This window comes from Squalius cephalus (assembly GCF_949319135.1).
Source record: "Squalius cephalus genome assembly, chromosome: 24".
Lineage (NCBI taxonomy): Eukaryota > Metazoa > Chordata > Actinopteri > Cypriniformes > Leuciscidae > Squalius > Squalius cephalus.
The window spans coordinates 28,444,262-28,467,403 of NC_137145.1; the positions used below are offsets into that span (position 1 = coordinate 28,444,262).

A 23,142-nucleotide genomic window follows, 5' to 3' on the forward strand; every position below is an offset into this window, starting at 1 on the left:
GTGAGAGTGAGAGTGAGAGTGTGAGAGAGAGTGAGAGTGAGAGCGAGAGTGTGAGAGTGAGAGTGAGAGAGTGTCAACACTCCAACACACCCACGAATACACATATCTGGGGCTAAAACTGAGTTCAACAGGGAACTTTAATCTGGCTGTGAATGAACTGAAAGCAAAAGCAATGAGAGTCTTCTACATGATTAAAAACACTATTCGGCATGAAATTCCAATTCAAACCTGGCTAAAAATCCTAAAAGCAATAATTGAACCCATTGCTCTGTATGGCAGCGAGATATGGGGACCTCTCAAAACCCAAGATTTCTCAAAATGGGAAAAAGAAGAAATCGAAACTCTGCATACCCAAATTTGTAAAAGCATCCTAAAAGTAAACAGAGCGACACCAAACAACTCGTGCAGAGCTGAATTAGGACAATACCCCTTGTTGATCACTATCCAGAAAAGAGCTGTGAAGTTCTACCAGCACCTGAAGCGCAGTGACCCGAGCTCATACCAGGCTGAGGCCCTGCGGTGTCAGGAGCAGAACCGGCACCGGAGCGCAGTGACCCGAGCTCATACCAGGCTGAGGCCCTGCGGTGTCAGGAGCAGAACCGGCACCGGAGCGCACTCTCACAGCTCATGCTGAAACTACAGCCAGACCAGCACTGCACTATCTGGCCCAACCAAATTATTAAATTACAAAAACAAAATTACATTACCTATTGGAAAGATGCTACTAAATCACAAAAGAAGATGGAACTCTATTTACTCCTGAAAAGAGACTATACACCAGCAGAATACCTGAGCTGTGTGAAAGAGCATAAAATGAGAAAGACCCTGACCAAGTACAGGCTGAGTGACCACAGTCTGGCTGTAGAGAGAGGCCGGCACAGGCAGAGATGGCAGCCGAGAGAGCAGAGGCTGTGTTCACTGTGCTCTCAGAGAGAGGTGGAGACAGAAGAACACTTCCTGATACACTGTGATCACTATTACAGCTTTAGATCAGACTATTTCACTAGATTCCAACAACTAGAACCACATTTTATGGCATTACCAAATTCAGAAAAATTAAAGCATATTCTGGGAGAGAACTCCAGCTCAATCACAACAGCAGCAAAATATGTGACAGCCTGCCACAAACTACGAGAGTCAGCCAGTGGACAAAACTAAAGTCAGAATCATTCTCATCTTGTCTGAATGTTGGTACAAATGTACATAGGTGTTTTTTTTTATTTTTATTTTTTTATATAAATGTATTCATGCATTTGTTTACTGATTGATTTATTGAATTTATTGATTATTTGTGTATGTAATGTCCATTTATGTAATGGCCAATGCTTTGGCAATACTGTACAAGTCATGCCAATAAAGCTCATTTGAATTGAATTGAATTGAGTGTGAGAGTGTGAGAGTGAGAGTGTGAGAGAGTGAGAGTGTGAGTGTGAGTGTGAGAGTGTGAGAGTGAGTGTGAGAGTGAGAATGAGAGTGAGAGTGAGAGTGAGTGTGAGAGTGAGTGTGAGAGTGAGTGTGAGAATGAGAGTGAGAGTGAGAGTGAGTGTGAGAGTGAGAATGAGTGAGAGTGAGAGTGAGTGTGAGAGTGAGTGTGAGAGTGAGTGTGAGAGTGAGTGTGAGAATGAGAGTGAGAGTGAGAGTGAGTGTAAGAGAATGAGAATGAGAATGAGAGTGTGAGTGTGAGTGAGAGAGTGAGTGTAAGTGTGAGTGTGAGAGTGAGTGTGAGAGTGAGAGTGTGAGAGTGAGTGTGAGAATGAGAGTGTGAGTGAGAGTGTGAGAGTGTGAGTGTGAGAGTGAGAGTGTGAGTGTGAGTGAGAGTGTGAGTGAGTGAGAGAGTGAGAGTGTGAGAGTGAGAGTGAGAATGAGAGTGAGAGTGAGTGTGAGAGTGAGAGTGAGAATGAGAGTGTGAGTGAGAGTGAGAGAGTGAGAGTGAGTGTGAGTGAGAGAGTGAGAGTGTGAGAGTGAGAGTGAGTGTGAGAGTGAGAGTGAGAATGAGAGTGAGAGTGAGTGTGAGAGTGAGAGTGAGAATGAGAGTGTGAGTGAGAGTGAGAGAGTGAGAGTGAGTGTGAGTGTGAGAGTGAGAGAGTGAGTGTGAGAGTGAGAATGAGAGTGTGAGTGTGAGTGAGAGTGTGAGTGAGTGAGAGTGAGAGTGAGAGTGAGTGAGAGAGTGAGTGTGAGAGTGAGAGTGTGAGAGTGAGAGTGAGAGTGAGTGTGAGTGTGAGTGAGAGTGTGTGTGAGTGAGTGAGAGTGAGAGTGAGAGAGTGAGTGAGAGAGTGAGTGTGAGAGTGAGAGTGAGTGACAGAACCGTATTCTTCCAGCAGGGCCGTGGAGTGAGGCAGGGCTGCAGTCTGAGCCCGACTCTATTCAACATCTACATCAATGATCTGGCGTCAGCGCTGGAGAGCTCTACTGTGCCCGGCCTCACTCTACAGGGGTCAGAGGTCAGATGCCTGCTGTACGCAGATGACCTGGTCCTGCTGTCCCGCACACCTGAGGGCCTTCAGCAGAGCCTGTCCCTGCTGGAACAATACTGTCACGACTGGGCCCTGACAGTCAATCTGGACAAAACCAGAGTCATGGTGTTCCAGAAGAAAGCCCGATCTCAGGGACACAAACACCAGTTCCTGTATAAAGGCCAGGTTCTGCAGCACAGCTCTAGCTACAGAGTTACAATTGGAAATTGGCAAAAATATTCTCGGGGTTCACAGAAACACGTCCACTGCCGCCTGCAGGGCTGAGCTGGGCCTGTACCCGCTGAACATCGAGATCCAGAGGAGATGTGTTCAGTTCTGGCATCACCTCCATCAGTCTGACCCAGAGTCAGTGCAATATAAAGCCCTCCTCGCCATTGAAACCTCAGCAGAACCTCATCCTCTGAACACACTCGCTCTCCAACTCGTCCATCAGACTATACTCCCCATCAACCCCAAACCTATCATTAACCAAATCCACAAACATCTAAAAGACACCCATGATGAAGCACTAAAAGCACATTTTGCCCTCCAGAATAAACTCCAATGTTACTCGACCCTCAATAGAACCACTAAATTGGCCAGTTATCTATTTATTAAACATTTTAAAGAAAGACAAATCCTCTCCAAATACAGATTAAGTGACCATGATCTAGAGATAGAGAGAAAAAGACGTAGACTAACATGGACAGAGAGAGAGCAGAGGATCTGTAGACCTGTGACCTACAGCACATCGAGGATGAGTGTGTGAGTGTGTGTGTGTGTGTGTGTGTGTGTGTGTGTGTGTGTGTGTGTGTGTGTGTGTGTGTGTGTGTGTGTGTGTGTGTGTGTGTGTGTGTGTGTGTGTGTGTGTGTGGACAGAGAGAGAGCAGAGGATCTGTAGACACTGTGACCTACAGCACATCGAGGATGAGGAACACTTTCTGCTCTTCTGCTCTAAATACTCCAGTATAAGAGAAACCTTTCTGCCCAGATTTGAAATCTTGATTCCATCGTTCTTTGAACTGAGCGACACTGAGAAAATGTTCTTCTTACTGGGAGAAGATGATAGTACAGCTGCACTAGCGGCTAAATATGTGTTAGCTATTCACAACGCCAGAGTCAGCTAATTCTCTAGAGAGACCCACTGTATTTATTCATTTATTAGGATAGATTGTGTTTATTTATCTATTTATTTATATTTACTATGCTACATATGACATGATCTATACATATATGTTTTATTTGTTTTATTATTTATATATAATATGTTGATGCTTTGGCAACATTGTGTTACACAGTCATGCTAATAAAGCTCATTTTGAATTGAATTGAAATTGAATTGAGTGAGTGTGAGAGTGAGAATGAGAGTGAGAGTGAGAGTGAGTGTGAGAGTGTGAGAGTGTGAGAGTGAGTGTGAGAGTGTGAGAGTGAGTGTGAGAGTGAGAGTGAGTGTGAGAGTGAGTGTGAGAGTGAGTGTGAGTGTGAGAGTGAGTGTGAGAGTGTGAGAGTGTGAGAGAGAGTGAGAGTGTGAGAGTGAGAGTGAGTGTGAGAGTGAGAATGAGAATGAGAATGAGAATGAGAATGAGAATGAGAATGAGAATGAGTGTGAGTGAGAGTGTGAGTGAGAGAGTGAGTGAGAGAGTGAGTGAGTGTGAGAGTGAGAGAATGAGAATGAGAATGAGAATGAGAGTGTGAGTGAGAGTGTGAGTGTGAGTGAGAGAGTGAGTGAGTGTGAGAGTGAGTGTGAGAGTGTGAGAGTGAGTGTGAGTGAGAGTGTGAGTGAGAGAGTGAGTGAGAGAGTGAGTGAGTGTGAGAGTGAGAGAATGAGAATGAGAATGAGAGTGTGAGTGAGAGTGTGAGTGTGAGTGAGAGAGTGAGTGAGTGTGAGAGTGAGTGTGAGAGTGTGAGAGTGAGAAAATGTTCTTCTTACTGGGAGAAGATGATAGTACAGCTGCACTAGCGGCTAAATATGTGTTAGCTATTCACAACGCCAGAGTCAGCTAATTCTCTAGAGAGACCCACTGTATTTATTCATTTATTAGGATAGATTGTGTTTATTTATCTATTTATTTATATTTACTATGCTACATATGACATGATCTATACATATATGTTTTGTTTGTTTGTTTTATTATTTATATATTGGGGGCCCTATCTTGCACCCAGCGCAATTGACTTTGTACACCGACGCATGTGTCATTCCTATTTTGCACCCGCGCAAAGCGCGTTTTTTCCTCCACAGAAGCACGTCGCTAAACTAGGGAATGAACTTGCGCTCCCTGGGCGGTTCAGCGCAAAAAAGGAGGCATGTTCCAGCGCAAACGTTCCTTCATGCTATTTTGCAGGTTTAGAAAACAGTTGCGCCACTAACCAGGAAAAAATGGTTTAAAGTCAGTCGCGCGTAGCGCATGTTAGTCATATGCTATTTTAAGGGCGCATGCTTGGCCATAATCAATGTAGCGTGTGCACAACGCGCATACACTTTGATTCTCTCATCTACACAGAGCAGCAGTTTTCATTTTTGCAAATTATACATTATTACGATAGATAGATAGATAGATAGATAGATAGATAGATAGATAGATAGATAGATAGATACGCCTTTTTAACCGAAGTTAATTTGGGTGGGTTTCTCCATCCCCAACGTCCCTGACGAGAGCGTTGCTCTCCTTGGCTGTGAACCGCTCCTCGCGTGCGTCTGGCAAATCCGCCGTTATAATAGGAATCCGCTTTAGAACAAGCACGCCTGCTCTTAAAGGGAATGTGAGATGACGCTCTGATTGGTTTATTTCACGTTACGCCCAAACCACACCTATGAATAATGAAGCTACTTCAGACCAACCCATTTTAGATTTGCGCCTGGCGCAAGAGTCATTTATCCCGCCGGGAAAATAGCAACAGCGCCAAGACCCGCCCACAAAGTTACTTGCGCTTTGCGCTTTGACACTTGCGTTTCAGCTCGTTAAAATAGGGCCCAATATGTTGATGCTTTGGCAACATTGTGTTACACAGTCATGCTAATAAAGCTAATTTTGAATTGAAAAAAAAATGAATTTGAGTGTGAGAGTGAGTGTGAGAGAGTGAGTGTGAGAATGAGAGTGTGAGTGAGAGTGAGAGTGTGTGAGTGAGAGTGAGAATGTGAGTGAGAGTGTGAGAGTGAGAGTGAGAGTGTGAGAGTGTGAGTGAGTGTGAGAGTGTGAGAGTGTGAGAGTGTGAGTGAGAGTGAGAATGAGAATGAGAGTGAGTGTGAGAGTGAGAGTGAGTGTGAGAGTGAGTGTGAGAGTGTGTGTGAGAGAGTGAGTGTGAGAATGAGAGTGTGAGTGAGAGTGAGAGTGTGTGTGAGAGAGTGAGTGTGAGAATGAGAGTGTGAGTGAGAGTGAGAGTGTGTGAGTGAGAGTGAGAATGTGAGTGAGAGTGTGAGAGTGAGAGTGAGAGTGTGAGAGTGTGAGAGTGTGAGTGAGTGTGAGAGTGTGAGTGAGTGTGAGAGTGTGAGTGAGAGTGAGAATGAGAGTGAGTGTGAGAGTGAGAGTGAGTGTGAGAGTGAGTGTTAGAGTGTGTGTGAGAGAGTGAGTGTGAGAGTGAGAGTGTGTGAGTGAGAGTGTGTGAGTGAGAGTGAGAATGTGAGTGAGAGTGTGAGTGTGAGTGAGAGTGAGAGTGAGAGTGTGAGAGTGTGAGTGAGAGTGAGAATGTGAGTGAGAGTGTGAGTGTGAGTGAGAGTGAGAGTGAGAGTGTGAGAGTGTGAGTGAGTGTGAGAGTGTGAGAGTGTGAGTGTGTGAGTGTGAGTGTGAGTGTGAGAGAGTGAGAGTGTGTGTGTGTGTGTGTGTGTGTGTGTGTGTGTGTGTGTGCGTGCGTGCGTGAGTGTGTGCGTGCGTGCGTGAGTGTGCATGCGTGGGTGTGTGTGTGTGTGTGTGTGTCACCTCTCCCAGTGACTGCAGACATTCGGGTCGTCCAGGTTGAGTGATGATGTCAGAACAATCAAACAGCATGAGACAGCCAATAGAAGAGGACTACAGGATGACATCATTACTGGAAACACCTTCATACAAACACAAAACACACTGGATATAGTTTGCATTCACTCAACATATATACACATCACAAGAGCTTCATTTTCAATTGTAATAATAATATTAATGATCTGTATCACTGAAATAGTGTATAGTCTAGTATTTGTCCAAATGTTACAGCGGGTTTTAATGAAAATGACTTTGGTTCACAACCTCACGGAGCAAATAAAGCAGTTTTCCCGATGACTTCTGTGTGTCCTACATGTGGGAAATCAAATCCAGATATAGGACTGCCTGTGATTGTGGTATATTCGTTTTTTTCTTTTCCTCATTTATTGTGACCTTTTTCAAATACTAAAAATACTAAAGCTACACTTCTTGTTGCGCTGATGTGCTCCATCACTATGAGTTTAGAGATTTTTGCCAAGACTTATGGGTAAATTTGGTGGTTTCAAGAACTGCTGGCATCCCATCCAATGGAAAAGAAAATTAAATCATTAAGGAGCCACAATAGAAATGGCATCATATCCTCATGTTGATTTATGTTTATACAGCATTATATACATACATCTATCTATAAATTACAGAAACGTCTGTCTGTCTGTCTGTCTGTCTGTCAGTCTGTGTGTCTGTCTGTTATTCGCATATCTCTGTTATAGTCAGCTGCAAATATGGCTTGACCCCAAAAAAATTCTAACAAAAGGTTTATCAGTGGTTTACAGTAGTATCAGATGTACTTAAAACCATACTAAAAGTTTACCAAAGTTTGACTCCAAGAAAGGCCCCATTTTCAAAATGGCGGCCATCAGGTCATGACCATTACTCCTTTGTATTCCTCCTAGACCAGGAATTCTGGTGCCTGATACATGTTTGGGCCAAGTAATATTCTAATTAGTATATTTGTATGATAGATAAGTGAATACAAGTACAATTATATATTAAAGCAATTGGTTACAAACATATTTATGCGAAAAATAAGTACAATTTCCCTTAAGTAACTGCATATTTCTCCTTTTTCATATCGTTTTGCCTAGTGTTGGTGATTTATGTGGTTCATAACCATTCTTTTTAAGATTAAATTAATTAAAGAATATTAAAGAATAAATTAATTAGAAATGTGTGGTACTGTAAAATTAGTCAAAACAGGGCTGCCACGTGAAGGCATGTGCTGATTGTCTGAACCCGTATAGAATCACGCCAATTCATTGGCTGATGGTGTGGGCGCCTCCTCAGCGGCGCTACGTCACTCACTCTTATATAGTGAATGCGCCATCTGCTCCTCAGATTTTCCACCGATAAAGAAGAAGCTCCTTCGGCAGCAAGAGGAGCTTGGCAGCGAACGCAGCGTCTCGTTTCCTATTCAGAGAACATGGGTTACGCGGGTAACCCGAAACGTTCTCTTTCATAGGTTCACTCGACGTTGCGTAGCGATGACGCAATGGGAACGATATACCACACACGCCAAGCTAAGCGCGGCAAGATCTGGCCCAACAAGGAACTTTCCTATAACCTTTTTTTTTTGCCAGACCAGACTCAACTAGGACCTAGGCAACCAGTTCATACATAATCCAAGTTATAAAACCTAATAAAAGTGTGCAGAGAGGACCAACCTACTGCCACACAAATATCTTCTAAAGGAACTCCCTTGAAAAGAGCCTGGGAGGACGCGATACTCCTAGTAGAGCGAGCTTTAACGCCCAGAGGTGAAGGAAGCTTCCGCACCTCATAAGCCAGGGAAATTGCGTCTCTCCCAGTGAGAGATCCTCTGCTTAGAGGTGGCGAGCCCTCGGCGGCCAGCCCCTAAGCATACAAACAACTGAGACGACTTGCGCCACTTGCCAGAGTGGTCCACGTATGCCTTCAAAGCCCGAACAGGGCAAAGCAAATTATGTTTCTCCTCCTCAGCAGAGGAAAAGGAGGGGGACAGAAAGAGTGAAGCACGACCACTTGAGAGCGGAATGATGTGGACAAAACTTTGGGGACATAACCAGGTCTAGGCCATAGAACACCTTCACAAGACCTGGGGCAAACTCCATACAAGGCTCACAAACAGAAAGAGGTTGCCGTACACCAAGACTCAAAAAGCTTCCACTTTTTGTGGGAACATCAGTGGGAAGACCAGATGCCACTGTTGCTAGCGATTGCCTCTTATCGGCCACACCCACAGCCTCCATATCTCGGGTCGAAGATGCCAAATCCTGCCCTGGAGCTGAGACAGCAGATCTCTCCTGATAGGAATCTGCCAAGGGGACCCCTCCACCAGGGAGCTCAGTTCCGAGAACCACGTCTGGGATGGCCAGAATTGGGCTATCAGAAAGTCTGCTGCGTTGTTCAGGTCCCCTGGAATGTGAACTGCTCTCAGCGAAAGAAACCTGTCTTGAGCCCAAAGGAGGAGGCAGTCTGCATACCTGTCGAGGGTACGTGACCGCGAGCCTCCCTGGCGATTTACATGGGACACCACTGCCATGTTGTCCGTCCTGACAATGACATGACAGCACATCAGGGCCGGGAGAAAATGATCCACGGCCAGAGAGATGCCTTGCAGCTCGAGGCAATTTATATGCCACGAGAGAAGCTTGCCCGTCCAAACACCGCACGCCAGTCTGCCCTCGAAGACCCACCCCAACCAGTCAAAGAGGCGTCCGTCTTGACTGGAAACTCGAGCAGGGGCCAGACTGGCCTGCATCGAGAGAGAATCGAGTTAGACACCCAGGAAAGTGGTCTGCTGAGAAGGAGCTAAGACACTCTTCTGAGCATTCAACCTGAGACCAAGAGACTGAAGCTGGTGGAGAAGGACATCCCTGTGAGGACACACCAACTCTCTGAAATGAGGCAGAATGAGCCAGTCATTTAGATAATTTAGCACATGGATGCCCTGGAGCCTCAAGGGGGCCAGAGCTGCATCCATGCTCTTGGAGAACGTCCGCGGAGCCAGAGCTAGACCAGAGTAATATGTTACACATACCATTCCCCAGTCCGCTTTGTGTATTTCTACCCCAAGATCAGTTTCCCATAGTCTCCTAACTTTATCTGAATTATCCTTGTTCGAACTTGAGAGAATATTATAAAAATGGCTAAGTACTGATCGAGAAGATGAGAGTTTATTAAGCTGTTCTTCTATTGTAGAAAGACCAAGGCCGCCTGAATGGTCCTTTAATTTTTTTGATACAAAGCTATGTATTTGGTTATATGTAAAGAAGTGCTTCTTATCAATATTATACTTTAAAACGATCTGATCAAAGGTCATCAACTTATTGTTTTCCACTACATCACCTATAACACAAATCCCTTGTTTTTTCCAGAGTGCTAGCCCATCACTCAACCCAGGTGGGAAATCTGGATTATTGTGTATAGGTGTGTATGGCGAGAGGTGTGTAGCATATCCCTCTGTTTTGCGAGCCATCCGCCACACTTTAATCATGTTATTAAGAATTATGTTGCCTTTGATTAAAATAGACAACTTTGTAGATGACATGTATAATAAATTGCGAAGAGGGATAGAACCAATACCTGCCACTTCTGCACTGACCCAGGTCGAGTTTTGGTCATCTAGATACCATTCTAGTATATATTTTAATTGAGCAGATAATTGATATAATTCAAATGAGGGAGCTGCCAAACCTCCAGACATACTAGGGAGAGAGAGAAAGCTATACCTAAGTCTAGGCCTTTTTTTTCGCCAAATAAAAGATATAATTGAACCGCGCAGCTGTCTTAGAGCTTTACCAGGAAGCAGAATGGGGAGCATCTGGAAGAGGTATAACATACGTGGTACTATATTCATTTCATTAATAATAATCATTAATAATAGATTTGATAGTCGGGGTAAAATTTTATTTGTAAAGGCAGTCCAAATTAGGTGAAATCTTTATACCTAGATATGTCAGCCCAGAAGGAGACCACTTAAACGGCAAGGAGGTTTCCAAGCTTAAAGAGTGAGTTTTGTTCAACGGCATAGCCTCCGATTTTGCGAAATTTATCCTAGAATATCCAGAGAAGGCACCAAATTCAGAGATCCAATCAATTAATTTAGTATCGGAGTTCTGTGGTGAGTCTAGATAAATTAAGACATTGTCTGCATAAAGTGAGATTTTATGGATCTTTTTCCCTAAAACGATACCTCTAATATCAGAGTCTTCTCTGATGGCAATCGCTAATGGCTCAATAGCCATTACAAATAATAATGGTGACAACGGACACCCCTGTCTAGTGCCTCGAGATAAGACAAATTTAGATGATTGGACACCATTTGTGACAATAGAGGATGTTGGGAGTGTATATAAAATCTTGACCCATTTAGCAAAAGTATCCCCCAAGTTAAAACGATCTAACACCGAAAATATAAATGGCCACTCAACCCTATCGAATGCCTTCTCGGCATCTAATGAAATGACTATACCCTCTCTTGCGCAGAAATTTGAGTGGTTAATAATATTAAGTAACCGTCTAATATTATGGGATGACGATCTCCCCTTAACAAAGCCTGTCTGATCTATATTAATAATAGTAGGAAGCACCAGCTCGAGTCGAGTAGCTAAAATTTTTGCTAGTATTTTAAAATCTACATTAAGTAAAGAGATAGGGCGATAGGATCCACATTCTTCAGGTGGTTTGCCTTTCTTTAAGAGCACACAAATATTAGCTTCCAACAAAGAACTAGGCAGATTGCCAGACTCATAGGAATACTGTATCATATCATGCATAGAATTAACCAAAGATTCCTTGAACTTTTTAAAAAATTTGGCTGTGAAGCCATCCGGCCCCGCTGCTTTGCCACTAGCCAGTCCCCTTATACAAATGAGAATTTCACTAATTTCAATAGGCCCTAGGTCTATTAAGAACTTGCCGTTGCTCCTCAGACAATGTCGGAACAGATAAATTAGCAAAGAACTTAGTTAGTAGTTCACCCGGATCTGACTCCAACTGAGAAGTGTACAGTTCTCTATAGAATTCCCTAAAAGCTCTATTAATTGTTTCATTATCGTGACAAAAATTTCCAGCATTGTCTTTGATAGTGGAAATGATTTGAGCCTGAGAGCGCCGGCGTAAAAGGTTGGCCAGATATTTATTAATTCTATTATTAATTATTAATTCATACATCCGTTGCTTTGCGAAAAATAATGATTTCTCCGCCTTCTTTGTAAAAATAGCTTCAAGAGAAGTTTGTACAGTTTTGATTTCTGCCAGCAACACATCTGAAGGGGATGTATTGAATCTAACTTGAAGATCATTGAGCTTAACCTCAAGCTTTCTTTGATCTACTAAGCTCTTCTTTTCAGGTTTGATACGTATGAAATAATTAGCCCCCTGATATTTGCCTTTGCAGTGTCCCATATCAGATTAGGAGATACCCTAAGGGTTTTATTGTCTGAGAAAAATAGTTTAGTTTGTTCCTTAAGATAACATTCAAAGTTTGGGTCATGTGTAAGCCAAGAAGGAAACCTCCACGCACCCCGATGCTGTTTAACATTAGAGAGAGATAAATTAAGGAATACGGCCGCATGATCAGATATTACAATATTAGGCCTACCTATCTCGCAATCCAATATATTATGAAGGGAAGCTTTAGGTGAAAAAATATAATCTATTCTACTGCTGGATTTGTGTACTCCCGAAAAGAATGTATATTCCCTCTGCCCAGGGTGTAAAGCCCGCCATGTATCTATTAAACCGATTTTTTGACACGTCTCATCCAGGGCGCAAGCCCTGCTAGATCGCTTGACCTTTGACGAGACAGATTTATCTAAATCAGGTGAAAGAACACAATTAAAATCACCAGCAATAATGCTGTGCTCGCACTGTAATTCTGCAAATTTACAAAAGATTTGTGTAATAAAATCATTAGATTGAATGGGGGGTACATATACATTCATTAAAGTAATAGTTTATCCACTCAACTCCCCATTAAGCATTACTTAAAGGAGAACTCCAGTCAATTTTAACATTGAGCTCATTTTTTTGTAAATTTGGAGTGCTGTCAGTACAGAAAACAACAACAAAAATCGGTGTTACCTACACCGTGTTATCCTCTTTTTAAAATTTGCACCCTGTTGACTTAAATGGGGCAAGTTTTAAACCTGCTTTTAGCCTCTTAACATCCTTGATGTGTCATTACAAGTGCCCAGCCATGTGAGTGATTCCTTCAGAGTGAACACGCGGTGAATCTGACTGCAGTAGATGTGCAGGGTATGAATAAAAATTATGTTATTTCAGCCAGCGCACATACCTGTATTTACTTCCTGTTTTCGGTTGAAGTCCACAGTAGTCGATTGTCGAGTTCGGGCGCATGATCGTACGTACTAAACCTACGCGCGTGAACTCGACAATCGACTACTGTGGACTTCAGCCGAAAACAGGATGCATGTAAATAAATATATATCGGTAAAAGAAGCACACACTGGCTTTTGCCGCTCTAGCCGCTGGCCACTCCCCCTCTCACACTGACACTGAGTGAGCACAGCTGGCCCCTCCCCCTCTCACACTGACACTGAGTGAGCACAGCTGGCCCCTCCCCCTCTCACACTGACACTGAGTGAGCACAGCTGGCCCCTCCCCCTCTCACACTGACACTGAGTGAGCACAGCTGGCCCCTCCCCCTCTCACACTGACACTGAGTGAGCACAGCTGGCCCCTCCCCCTCTCACACTGACACTGAGTGAGCACAGCTGGCCCCTCCCCCTCTCACACTGACACTGAGTGAGCACAGCTGGCCCCTCCCCCTCTCACACTGACACTGAGTGAGCACAGCGCTGGCCCCTCCCCCTCTCACACTGACACTGAGTGAGCACAGCTGGCCCCTCCCCCTCTCCCACTGACACTGAGTGAGCACACCTGGCCACTCCCCCTCTCCCACTGACACTGAGTGAGCACAGCTGGCCCCTCCCCCTCTCACACTGACACTGAGTGAGCACAGCTGGCCCCTCCCCCTCTCACACTGACACTGAGTGAGCACAGCTGGCCCCTCCCCCTCTCACACTGACACTGAGTGAGCACAGCTGGCCCCTCCCCCTCTCCCACTGACACTGAGTGAGCACACCTGGCCACTCCCCCTCTCCCACTGACACTGAGTGAGCACAGCTGGCCCCTCCCCCTCTCACACTGACACTGAGTGAGCACAGCTGGCCCCTCCCCCTCTCACACTGACACTGAGTGAGCACAGCTGGCCCCTCCCCCTCTCCCACTGACACTGAGTGAGCACAGCTGGCCCCTCCCCCTCTCCCACTGACACTGAGTGAGCACAGCTGGCCCCTCCCCCTCTCCCACTGACACTGAGTGAGCACAGCTGGCCACTCCCCCTCTCACACTGACACTGAGTGAGCACAGCTGGCCCCTCCCCCTCTCACACTGACACTGAGTGAGCACAGCTGGCCCCTCCCCCTCTCACACTGACACTGAGTGAGCACAGCTGGCCCCTCCCCCTCTCACACTGACACTGAGTGAGCACAGCGCTGGCCCCTCCCCCTCTCACACTGACACTGAGTGAGCACAGCTGGCCACTCCCCCTCTCACACTGACACTGAGTGAGCACAGCTGGCCACTCCCCCTCTCACACTGACACTGAGTGAGCACAGCTGGCCCCTCCCCCTCTCACACTGACACTGAGTGAGCACAGCTGGCCCCTCCCCCTCTCACACTGACACTGAGTGAGCACAGCTGGCCCCTCCCCCTCTCACACTGACACTGAGTGAGCACAGCTGGCCACTCCCCCTCTCACACTGACACTGAGTGAGCACAGCTGGCCCCTCCCCCTCTCACACTGACACTGAGTGAGCACAGCTGGCCCCTCCCCCTCTCACACTGACACTGAGTGAGCACAGCCCAGGACCAGAGACAGAGAGGGTCGAAGAAAGCAGCGGAGCTTAAGTAGCGTTTTCTCAGAGTTCACTGTGTAGCCTGCTCCCTGAGTCGTGTAGTTCAATTTTCCTTTTATTGTATGTCATTATGTCAGTATCAGTAATTGCTTTCTACCATGCACAAATAAAAATGTCACTGAACTTTTGCTGTGTAATTGTAACAATGAGCACTCAAATACACCAAACCAACAATTACTAAAAACACACACAATTAAAGCTGCAAGCAGCATTTATCGGGGTTCAAGCTATTAAGGCCTTTAAGGGGTTTTAAGCACAAAAGCATCAAAAGTTATCAGGTTTTATTTAGCATGTAACCACTGACATAATAGATGGAAAAGACCATTTACAGCCAATACAGGCAATGTACCATAGGAAATATATGGCTTTAAAGCTTTTTAACAGTTATAGCGCCACCTATTGTCCGATCTCCATAAAATTTGGAATGCTTGTTAATGATGTTATGTCACATATGCTCACCGATTTTTGTGAAGTTCTGAGTTTTCATTTAGGATTTATAGGATTTTTAATGTATTTTGCCACGCCCATTTTATAAATGACCCTATTAGAGCCATCCAAATGCAAAATTTCAACTTTTTTTTGATAGTTTTTGATCTAGAGAGTCCAGAGAATTGTCCTAGACTGGTCTGGTTCCGATCGGGCGAAAAACCTAGGACTAGTTCGCAAAAGTAGGTTTTTAACATGTTTGCGAATATTTAATGAACGGTTTGATTGACAGCAATGGTTCTTGAGGCAAAGTTGTTCAGGATGAGGAGATCTATCAAATGATATGCATATTGTGTGGATATTTGTAACACCACGTGATTACAGAGCCTTAAAACTCGTTAGCACCAACTAGTGGCCGATTTCTTTCAAAATTCTTACAGACCTCTAGGGCCTTGAGTCGAACATGCCCATCGAGTTTCGTTCCGATCGGCCTCCGTTAACCTTGTCTAATAGGTGCTCAAATTTCATTGGCCGATGGCGGCCATGTTTTTTGAGATACGCCAATGTCCTCATACACATACATGGCACCTTGGACCAAGACACTGCATACCAATTTTCAAGTCAATCGGACTAACGGTCAGGTGGTTATAGCCTGTTTTATGTTTTTTTCATGTTATAGCGCCACCATGTGGTCAATCGCCGCGGTTTTTTTACTGTGACCTCAGATTGACCTCTTACACATGTGTACCAAGTTTGGTGAAGATACCTCATTTACTTCTGGAGTTATAGCCATTTTAGTAAAATAGGCCCCGCCCACAACGTACGTTTTGGCGGCCCTTAGCGTCCGTGAATCGAAATTTCAACTTTTTTTCGATAGTTTTTGATATTCAGACTCTAGAGAACATTTCTGCACTGGTTTGGTTCCGATCGGGCGAAAAACCTAGGACTAGTTCGCAAAAGTATGTTTTTGACAAAATTCAAAATGGCGGAAAATCTATCATGGCGGAAATGAAATCGGAGATATACGTTTTGTTCGTCAGGCGTCCAGCTTTCCAATGATATAAGACACTTGAGTCTACGTCATACGGTCTAGTAGTTATGAGCAGTTTTGCGCTTTTGGTTGCTATAGCGCCACCTATGGGCCAATCGGGGTCATACTTTTATAGGTTCTCCCCAAATTGAGGACTACCATTTGGCCAAGTTTCAAGGTTCCAGCTCTTACGGTTTGGTCTGCACAATGCGTTTTAGGGGAAAATAATAATAATAATAATAATAATAATAATAAAAATCAGTACAATTACAATAGGGTTTCAGCACTTCGTGCTTGAACCCCTAAAAATCAGTACAATTACAATAGGGTTTCAGCACTTCGTGCTTGAACCCCTAATAATTAAAGCTGCAAGCAGCATTTATCGGGGTTCAAGCTATTAAGGCCTTTAAGGGTTTTTAAGCACAAAAGCATCAAAAGTTATCAGGTTTTATTTAGCAAGCATGTAACCACTGACATAATAGATGGAAAAGACCATTTACAGCCAATACAGGCAATGTACCATAGGAAATATATGGTTTTAAAGCTTTTTAACAGTTATAGCGCCACCTATGGTCCGATCTCCATAAAATTTGGCATGCTTGTTAATGATGTTATGTCACATATGCTCACCAATTTTTGTGAGGTTCTGAGTTTTCATTTAGGATTTATAGGCTTTTTAGTGTATTTTGCTACGCCCATTTTATAAATGACCCTATTACAGCCATCCAAATGCAAAAGTTTAACTTTTTTTTGATAGTTTTTGATCTAGAGAGTCCAGAGAATTGTCCTAGACTGGTCTGGTTCCAATCGTGCGAAAAACCTAGGACTAGTTCGCAAAAGTAGGTTTTTAACATGTTTGCAAATATTTAATGAACGGTTTGATTGACAGCAATGGTCCTTGAGGCAAAGTTGTTCAGGATGAGGAGATCTATCAAATGATATGCATATTGTGTGGATATTTGTAACACCACGTGATTACAGAGCTGTAAAACTCGTTAGCGCCAACTAGTGGCCGATTTCTTTCAAAATTGTTACAGACCTCTATGGCCTTGAGTCGAACATGCCCATCGAGTTTCGTTCCGATCGGCCTCCGTTAACCTTGTCTAATAGGTGCTCAAACTTCATTGGCCGATGGTGGCCATGTTTTTCGAGATACGCCAATGTCCTCATACACATACATGGCACCTTGGACCAAGACACTGCATGCCAATTTTCAAGTCAATCGGACTAATGGTCAGGTGGTTATAGCCTGTTTTATGTTTTTTTCATGTTATAGCGCCACCATGTGGCCAATTGCCGCGGTTTTTTTACTGTGACCTCAGATTGACCTCTTACACATGTGTACCAAGTTTGGTGAAGATACCTCATTTACTTCTGGAGTAATAGCCATTTTAGTAAAATAGGCCCCTCCCACAACGAACGTTTTGGCGGCCTTACCGTCCGTGAGTCGAAATTTCAACTTTTTTTCGATAGTTTTTGATAATCAGACTCTAGAGAACATTTCTGCACTGGTTTGGTTCCGATCGGGCGAAAAACCTAGGACTAGTTCGCAAAAGTATGTTTTTGACAAAATTCAAAATGGCGGAAAATCTATCATGGCGGAAATGAAATCGGAGATATACGTTTTGTTCGTCAGGCGTCCAGCTTTCCAATGATATAAGACACTTGAGTCTACGTCATACGGTCTAGTAGTTATGAGCAGTTTCGCACTTTTGGTTGCTATAGCGCCACCTATGGGCCAATCGGGGTCATACTTTGATAGGTTCTCCCCAAATTGAGGACTACCATTTGGCCAAGTTTCAAGGTTCCAGCTCTTACGGTTTGGTCTGCACGATGCGTTTTAGGGGAAAATAATAATAATAATAATAATAATAATAATAAAAATCAGTACAATTACAATAGGGTTTCAGCACTTCGTGCTTGAACCCCTAAAAAATGATTTTGCACGGGCACTTTGCACTGCTCCCTGAATCGACGCACTTATTCATTTGTGGATGTTAACTGAATCTGTAAGTCAGCTATGCTGTTTACTTCTGAATATTATATTTCATTCTGGTGCGCTTAATGTTATCGCTGCTGTGTAATAGTAGCCTATGTTATTCACCAACTAAACATATCCTATTCAATGCATTCACAGTCTCTTTCACGGCCATCATTTGTAGTAGCCTATTCACAAACTGTTTGCTCAAGCGTAGCGTTTCCTCGGAGTTCACTGTGTGCTTTCTACCATGCACAAATAAAAATGTCACTGAACTTTTGCTGTGTAATAGTAACAATGAGCACTCAAACACACCAAACCAACAATTACTAAATACACACACAAAAACTGATTTTGCACGGGCACTTTGCACTAGTTTAATTAATTATGCAGGGAACTGCTCCTGGAGAACACCCCTGCCTGTCCTTCTGCACACCTTCATCATCTGCCTCAGGATCAGAGTTAAACTCTGTAGGACTTCCAGAGACCCTGGACACCATCCATTTTCATGCAAAGTACACTTAAATTATGCACTTAAGAAATCCTGCCTGGAAACGCTTTATAAGCTCATAACACTCACATAAAAGGATTTCCAGCATAAGTCACAATGTGCATTAAGGATTTACACATATTCAGTGTCCTATTTGGACCTTTTGGGAATGCTGGCTATGAAGTAACGAGGAGGTAACAATTTTTTTTTTCTCTTTTACAATTAATCAAGAAACTAAGCAACACAGCTGATGGTTACTGCTCTGTGACACACAATAAAGAGTGCATGAAGTAACAGACTTTTACATTCTCTTAGTCAAGTTGTCAGAAATGTGCATAAAACATGAATGTGCACCCAACATGTTTCGTAGAGTGTTTTTAACGCTCTCCCGGTTAAACGTCTTGTGCTGAATGCTTCACAAAATCCTGCTGAATGCTTTAGACACACCGAAAAGCTGCTTGTGCTGTAGTTCATATTGTTGGTGTAGTGTGCACAAAAAAAGACTTTTAAAAGTGGAAAATTAATGAGACCTTTAAAAAATGAAAAACAGACTAGGTCACTCTGTCTCTAAACTCAAATATCTACACATCTGCAGACTGATCAGACTCTCTAATGCACACTGACTAGAGCAGACATGGAAACCTGGAGGATTTGGCGCTGTTATTCTCGGGTCCGTACACTGTCACAGGAGACTCTGTCTGACTATCACTTAATCAGAACCACTTCACACCAGACTGACAGCTGAAGCGTCAGGAATGATCAGTCAAACGTTTAGAGTTATTAAGTTGTTATATAAATTTTAAATCTAAACAAAATACAGAAAAATCAGTGATATTGTGACATATTATTATAATTTAAAACCGCTGTTTTCTATGGAACCTTGTTTCCGCCACAGAATAAAACATTTTAAAAGATAATTGCGACTTTTTATCTCATAATTGCGAAGTTTATATCTCACAATTTTGACTTTTTATCTCAGAATTGCATGATATAAAGTCTCAATTGTGTGTTATAAAGTCAGAATTGGGAGAAATAAACTTTTTTCCTCACATTTCTGACTTTATAACATGCAATTGCGACTTTATATCATGCAATTCTGAGATAAAAAGTCAAAATTGTGAGATAAAAATTTGCAATTACCTTTTTTATTTTTTATTCTGTGGCGGAAACAAACTTACATAGTTTCTATGTGAACATATAGCTAAATGTAATTTATTCCTGTGATCAAAACTGGATTTTCAGTATCATTACTTTGTCATACATTATCATAGTCTTCAGTGTCACCAGTTGAAGAAGATGAAGATGTTGAAGAAGATGAAGATGAAGGAGAGTTCAAAAAGGTATCTATAAACAAAATGGTTCTTTAATAAAAACAAACTCTGGTAATCCACAACAATGAAAGAGAAAGAAATGTTTCCAGAGCAAGATGCTGCGCTGCTTAGCGCATTGGGAACGTCTTTAATCGTGACCAGCTGTGAATATAGTGTGTAAACACGTCGATAGAATTGACCCGGAGGTAATATAGCCTCGGTCGGTGATGTCATCGACGCGCACCCGCGACACAAGGCTATAAATAGATGAGCCACAGGTGCATCGTCAGATATTTTGTTTGAAGAGCAGTCCTGGGACATCATCAGCACGGCAATGCAGCATCTCGTTCCGCTTTCTCAGGGAACAAGGTTAAAGTCAAGTAACCGGAAACGTTCCCTTTCGAAAGCTACAGTCGATGCTGCGCTGCTCAGCGCATTGGGAACGAGAATGCCCACGCCGCCGTGCTTGAGGGTGTCTGGACTCCTTACGGTTGTGTAGGTGTGCTCACAAGAACGCAAGAAAGCCCTAGACATTAGCCTGCGATGTCGACTCAAGGACGTGAAAGCCCGGAGTGGCATGAACATCCAAACTATAAAATCTTATGAATGTGTGCGGAGAGGACCAGCCTGCCGCATCACAAACAAACTGCAAGGGGGCACCTCTTGCCAAGGCAGCAGAGGAGGCGACCCCTCTGGTGGAGTGAGCCCTTAGACCCGTTGGCGAAGCTTGGCTCATAGGCAAGAGCAATAGCATCCCTGACCCAATGTGACATGGTCTGCTTAGTGGCAGCAGCCCCTCAGTTGCGGCCCCCATAACAAACGAACAGTTGATCTGACTTACGCCACTGGCTAGTGCGGTGGACGTAGGCCTGAAGAGCACAGACTGGACACAGACTATGAGATCTCTCCTGTTCCGGCGTCATGAACGGCGGAGGACAGAAGGCCTCGAGAGTGACCGGATGTACAGTCGAAAAAGGCACCTTAGGCAGGTAATCAGGATGAGGATGCAAAATCACTTTCACCATTCCTGGGGCAAAGTCCAAGCAGGATGCCGAGATCGACAGAGCCTGCATATCCCCAATTCTTTTCAAAGAATTTATTGCCATAAGAAAAAAATCTTTAGAGTCAGAAGTTTGTCAGACCCATCAGCGGCCAAACATGAAGGTTCCAGAGGTTGGGTCTGGGATGGAATATTGTGGCCTCCGTCTGAAACAGAAAGTCCCTCCTCTCCGGAATCGTCCAAGGCGGGCCGTTGAGGAGAGATATTATCTCGGAGAGCTAAACTCTGGCTAGAACTCCTGGGAGCAGAGAAACTGGAGGAAAACGCATACAGGCACATTCTGGGCCATGTGTGCGCCATCGCCTCCAGACCCAGGGGCTGGGTGATTCAGAGATAAGTAGAGGGGACATTGCGCTTTCTGATAAGAGGCGAAGAGGTCCACCTCCGCTTCGTAAAATCTGGTCCAAATCTGTTTGACTACTTCTGGGTGGAGTTTCCATTCCCCTATCGGTAGTTTCTGTCTGGACAGTAAATCCGCTCCCACATTCAGGTGCCCTGAGATGTACACTGCCCTGAGTGACAGGAACTTTTCCTGGGCCCAGAGAAGATCTGCCTCGCTATTCTGTTCAGATTGCGTGAGCACAAACCTCCCTGGTGATTTATGTAAGAGACTGCTGCTGTGCCGCACTAGGACATGACAGTCTCTCAACTGAGGGAGAAAGTATTTCAGGGCCAGAAATACAGTCATCAGCGAGTGCTCTTGCCTTTATTTGCCCTTGGGGATTGTATAGTTGAAATCCCCCATTTTGAGCCACAACTGAAGTGGTCTCATGCGCAAAAGTCCCAGAGGAATCATTGTGGACGCAGCTGCCATGAGACCTATGTAATGTCCTGACCTAGCCCGATCTTCCTTAAGGTGTTAAAATTGGTCTTGACACGAGCGGGAGACAGTTGTGCCCCGATGGTGACAGAGTCCCATTTAACCCCAAGCATGTTACCCTCAGGGCGGGAGAGAGTACGCCCTTCTTGGCGTTGATCTCAGCCCCTTGAGAGAAGATGAGCGTAGATCGATCTCAGTGTCGAAGCGCAAGCTCTAAAGACTGGGCCAGTATCAGCCAATCATCTATGTAACATGGCTAGTTCGAATGGAGGGACCCGATATTGGTAAGCTTTGCCCCCAAAAGCAAACTTGGGAACCTCCTGTGTTGTGGCAATATTTCTATATGAAAGTATACGTCCTTCAGATCGATCATGACGAACCAAACGAGATGTTGAATTTACGACACGATCGTCTTTACAGTTAACATCTTGAACTTGAGGGCTTTAACTGTACGTTTTAAGCCTCGAAGATCGAAGATTGGACGCAACCCCCCATCCTTCTTGGGGACCAGGAAGTATCTGCTGTAATAGCCTGACTCTCTCTCTGGAAGAGGAACATGTTCTATGGCCTCTTTGCTCAGCAGAGATTGTAGCTCTTGTGACAGTACATGCGCCAGTTCCGGTCTCACGGAAATGGATACCACGTCGTTGAAACACGGAGGACGATTAATAAATTGGATTCTGTATCCTATTTGTACTGTACTTAATACACATGCAGAAAAGCCTGGCAGAAGTTTCCACGCTGCCAGACTCTCTGAGAGTGGTATCAACTTAACACTTCCTTTTGAGGGGATGTTAGATGTTCCGCGTCCTGGATGACAGCAGGAAGCAACAGAACATCTAACATTTCGCTGGAAACCGCTGCTCCCTGAATCACCAGAGGTGGCGAGGAAGTACAGTAGTTTCGTGAGGGTGTCAGGTAGGAGCTGTTTGATTTACATGCCTCGTCCCATCGGGGCACACCCCCACAGACCTGGGACAAAACAACCCTCAGGATTTTGTCTTAGGTCTATTATGAAGCTGCTGAGTACAACGAGCAGGTCCACAGTTTTTTTCGAGGGGGAGCGCAACTCGCTACACTCTGCTTTTGAACCCTCCTAAAATGACAATGAGCAAAAAGAAGAGAAGCAAGTGTCTCTTTGGACTGGCCCATCATCGTATAACCACACACCCCTGCACCCATGATAGTCTTAATATGTCGAGGGCACAAAGATGCACGAAGAATAGGGTTTTCCCCATGAACGAGTTAACGTCATGGAGATCCTCAAAGAGGGCAGTCTAGCTGTAATCCGGCCATTACACGAGTCACCACCTCGAGAACCTCTCAAACGCTTTATCATAACGAGAGAAGTGTTCGGAAGCAGCTTTAATTCCTCAGAATTAAATGTGGCCAAAGAACAGCCAGACAATATTATATTATAATACATACAAATATATAATTATATTATATAAAATATTATATATATATATACACACAATACATATCAGTTCCTCAGCAATAAACACATCCCAATCAGACAAGCAAACACGGTCTGGATGATAGGCTGTGTTTAAATCTTTCATAAGATCAGCCTGGTATGCCTTTAACACAGCCATGGTGTACAACGCAGTACCAGCCTGACCGCTGAAAATGCATCTGATAATGTGATCCCAGGGGAGAGATAGCCCGCGAACGTCTCTCCAAACTGGGGCAGTATT

At 44.1% G+C, this 23,142-nt stretch overlaps 1 protein-coding gene across 1 annotated transcript in view; it reads right to left on the reverse strand.

Annotated features, from left to right (window-relative positions):
• Window positions 1-23,142, reverse strand: part of megf10 (multiple EGF-like-domains 10) — a 107,609-nt gene that overhangs the window by 75,714 nt on the left and 8,753 nt on the right. Inside the window, exon 2 of the mRNA XM_079860902.1 lies at window positions 6,371-6,489. Within this exon, the coding sequence (XP_079717028.1) occupies window positions 6,371-6,477 (107 nt within the window). The 5' untranslated portion in view covers window positions 6,478-6,489. The remainder of the gene's footprint in view (window positions 1-6,370; window positions 6,490-23,142) is intronic.